Genomic DNA, 4,320 nt, shown 5'->3' with positions numbered 1-4,320 from the left:
ATAGAGTCAAAAGTCAATAAATTTTCAATCAACATTTTTTTATTCTTGATCACGCTTTAAATTAAAAACAGATAAGATTGAACAGTAATCGTACAGTATATGTTTGCATTTGAAAAGGTTACATGATAGTAGCAATCTTTTTTCTTACATATATTGAGCACAGTTGAAGACAAATTATGCGTATGTATCTGTTTCTGTTTCGCAATGTATAAAATATACACATAATTTACTGAAATTACCTCAATTGTTATCATATTCTTTGCATTTCATTATCTATTTCTTCCCTCATAGGAAAGGAGACATTGCTCTGATTTCCATCTTTTTCACGAGAAAATCCTGAAAATAGCATAAATTTATATTTAAAAATGAAAGTTTAATTTTCTATTTTTCTAATTTTAAATAAATAGATAGAATAATAAATTGAATTTTGAAATTTATAATTTTTGTGAAATTCTATATTTCAATAACACTTTATAATGAAAAATAAATAAAAATCATAAAGTTTGGTCAAATTTTGGTCTATCCCGCAACTTTAAAAAATAGTCAATTATATCTTGACATTTTTCTCAATTGTTTCATAGAAAAAAATTTAATCATTCATCGATATATAAAAGAGTGAACTACAAAAATAGTCCATGTACTATGCGTTTATCTCGCCAATGAACCCTGGACTATAAAAATATCCCCAGACAACCCTGGACTAAGCGTTTATCTCGAAAATGGTCTTTTTTCACTGTTTCGTGACGAAAATACTCTTTTGGGAGGTTTTGGGGGGTTTGGGCAATTTGGTCTTTTTACATTTTAAATCTGATATTATTTTAGTGATGTAGTAAATCTGATATTATTTCAAAATTATCATTCTTCTTCCCTTTTGTCATCCTTCACTTTGTTTCTTTAATCAATATTAGATTTAATTTTATAAAATTAAATTCTAAATTCAATTTTTAAATATCAATATTTTTTTTTAATTATTAAAATTACAGTATTAAATAACAAATTAATAGTTTTAATCAATATTTGATAGTGTCTAATATTTAATCAATAAGGTACGACGACGCCTTAGTTTTAATCAATATTAAATAGTTTTAATCATAAATAGATCATATAACACGATTTATTCCAAAATAAAATGTATAGGAGAATTTGACTAAAAATATTATGAAGTTGACTAAAAATTTGATAATACTAAAAATTTGATATAGGAGATTTTTTGTTGAAATTTTCTAGTTAATTTTGATTGTTTTCAAATTAATAAACGAAAATTATATTAGTCTTACATTAGATGCATATTTATTTCGGAATAAATCGTGTTATATGATCTATTTATGATTAAAACTAAGGTGTCGTCGTACTTCATTTATTAAATATTAGACACTTTCAAATATTGATTAAAACTATTAATATGTTATTTAATACTGTAATTTTAATAATTAAATTTTTTATTGATATTTAAAAATTGAAATTTAAAATTTAATTTTATAAAATTAAAGCTAATATTGAAATAAAGAAACAAAGTGAAGGATGTCAAGAGGGAAGAAGAATGATAATTTTTAAATAATATCAGATTTAGTACATCAGTGAAATAATATTAGATTTAAAATGTAAAAAGACCAAATTGCTCAAAACCTCCAAAACCTCCCAAAAGGGTATTTTCGTCACGAAAGAGTGAAAAAGGACCATTTTCGAGATAATCGCTTAGTCCAGGGTTGTCTGGGGATATTTTTAAAGTCCAAGATTCATTGGCGAGATAAACACATAGTACATGGACTATTTTTGCAGTTCACTCTATATAAAAACACAATTAACTGGATGTATAAAATAGTGTCATTTAAATAGTTAAATATTTTGTCACATGATATTGTTCGTTCGCTTGCCAAAAACTCATAAATTATGAGACAATTGAGAGGATAATGTTCACATAGGGTATTGTTTATTACTATTAGTTTATATAATCGGGAATTAGCTAAATGCAATTCTACACTATAATTGGGAAGTACCTAAACAAAATAGAGTGTCAATAATCCCGTGAAAATTAATTATGGGCGGCCAAATTATTGGCATCTAGCTCTGGCCCGGTAGGAAAAAACCTTTTAACCTGTTTATTACCGTTGAACCCATCTTCAAATTGAAAACTAAATCAACAATATTTATCTGCCACCGCCATTAATTCTTCTGACCTTTGTAATTAAGTACATGGAAAAATGCAAAGAGAACAGCCCATCTCTTTCTTTAAAAAAATTCAAATAAAACAATAGAATAAGGTTGCATTGTGTTTTCATTTGGGAGAAATTAAGGTAGCACATTTAAATCTGAGCAGTGGGTCTACTTTCTATAAATTCTCACCTTTCTTTATACTCACTCAATTCTCCCACAGCCTAACCAGACAATCCATCATTCTTTGTAAACCACAATTCACATCAAAATTTGGCAGCAGAAGCAGCACAGTTGGTTCTAATAAAGAAAGAATTACAAGAACAATTATGGTCGACGTGGATCGGAGGATGACGAGCCTGAACCCGTCCCACGTGGCCGGGCTCCGCCGCCTCTCAGCCCGCGCAGCCGCCGCCGCCGCTCCTTCCGCGCCGTGCAGCAGCCTCCTCTCCTTCGCTTCCCTCGCCGACAAGGTAATATCCCAATTAAAAAACTCGGGGGTAAATATCCAGCCCGGGCTAACGGAATCCGAGTTAGCCCAAGCCGAAGCCGAATTCGGCTTCGCCTTCCCGCCGGATTTGAAAGCCATCCTGGCGTGCGGCTTTCCATCCGGCGCCGGCTTCCCCGACTGGCGATCGGCTCGGCTCCACCTCCGCGCCGCGATTGATCTCCCCATCGCATCCGTCTCCTTCCACATAGCCCGCAATGCGCTGTGGTCGAAGGCGTGGGGCCCGCGCCCGGCCGACCCGGAAAAGGCGATCAAGTTCGGGAGAAACGCTCTCAAGAGAGCCCCGCTTTTGATACCCGTTTTCGACCACTGCTATATCCCTTGCAATCCCTGCCTCGCCGGAAACCCTGTCTTCTACGTCGACGAGAATCGGATTTTCTGCTGCGGCTTCGATTTGGCCGATTTCTTCGAGCGGCAGAGCGCCTCCCCCAAAATCCAGCGATCGATCAGCGAGAGATCCGCGGCGTCGTTAATCTCGTCGTCTTCAATAACCGATTCGTCGCGGAGGAGCCTCGACGGCGGGGGGGCGGCGCCGCGGTGGGTGGAGTTCTGGAGCGAGGCGGCGGTGGACCGGCGGCGGAGGGATTCGAATTCGTCGTCGTCGTCTTCTTCGGAAACAATGCTGCCGAGATCGGAGATGCCGGATTGGGTGGGTGAGTACGTGGAGCAAGTCGGGTCGGTTCTGAGGAGGAGCGGGTGGGCCGAATCGGACGTTGCGGAGATCGTCCACGTGTCGGCATCTGGCTTCTTTGTGGACGGGGAGATGGTGATGCTCGACAGCCAATCAGTGCTTGACGCGTTGCTGTTAAAAGTGGATCGGTATTCGGATACGCTCCGGAAAGCGGGTTGGAGCTCCGAAGAGGTGGCGGAGGCGTTGGGGATTGATTTCCGGCAAGAGGAGAAGAAGGAGAAGAAGAAGGTGTCGCCGGAGGTGCTGCGGAGGTTGGGAAAGCTGGCGGAGGCGGTCAACTTGTCGTCGTCGTCATTATTGACCTAGTTTTTGGGAGATTCGTTCGAAGCGCTTTTGTTTTTTCAGTAGTTCAAAGTCTCGTGTTTGCGAAACTCTTTTTCTATTTTTGAGAAAGGGTACGAAGCCTTTGGTTTAGGAAATCGGAAAAGGTTAGATTAAAAGTAAAAGATAACAGTGAAAGTTTATATGTATCTTTGAAATGCACTGGATTAAAGAGGAATACACAGTATCCAAGTATTTTTTACAGACTGATCATGTAACATGTACTAGTACATTATTAGTTCATTTCTTTGTCTTTACATGTAAAAGTTGTTTTGTTAAATTTCTTGTATAGATTTCTATTTTTGCGTATAGTAAATACATTTTGCGATAGCACGGATAATTATAATAGTGCACTGATGTAATTGGGTGGACAAATTTTCAGACTTTAATACATTATGGTCTATGGAAGTGCACGAAGATGATTAAGAACTAGCATCTGGTGTAAGCAATAGTATCATGTTATAACCAGTGGCAGACGCAAGATTTTGATATTGGAGGGTCTAATTTACTATAGTCAAAAATAGTTGTGATGTTAGAAAAATGTTATTCTATCCGTCCCACATAATTTGACCCAGTATTGCATTTTGGGCCGTCCTACATAATTTGACACACTTCACTTTTTATCATTTTTGATAATGGACCTCATATT

At 37.0% G+C, this 4,320-nt stretch overlaps 1 protein-coding gene across 1 annotated transcript; it reads left to right on the top strand.

Moving 5' to 3' along the window:
- Window positions 1–2,278: 2,278 nt before the first annotated feature.
- On the top strand, window positions 2,279–3,875 carry LOC125198725. Its single transcript, XM_048097019.1, has one exon. It carries the CDS (start codon window positions 2,481–2,483, stop codon window positions 3,654–3,656), a length of 1,176 nt encoding a protein of 391 aa, XP_047952976.1. The 5' UTR covers window positions 2,279–2,480; the 3' UTR covers window positions 3,657–3,875.
- Window positions 3,876–4,320: the final 445 nt, after the last annotated feature.

Source organism: Salvia hispanica, unplaced genomic scaffold (genome assembly GCF_023119035.1).
Source record: "Salvia hispanica cultivar TCC Black 2014 unplaced genomic scaffold, UniMelb_Shisp_WGS_1.0 HiC_scaffold_217, whole genome shotgun sequence".
NCBI classification, from domain to species: Eukaryota; Viridiplantae; Streptophyta; class Magnoliopsida; order Lamiales; family Lamiaceae; genus Salvia; species Salvia hispanica.
This window is presented reverse-complemented; position numbering and strand designations above follow the sequence as displayed.

Coding starts and splice junctions, on each gene's coding strand:
- LOC125198725 (XM_048097019.1), top strand. CDS start 2,481: ATGGTCGACGTGGATCGGAGGATGACGAGCCTGAACCCGTCCCACGTG.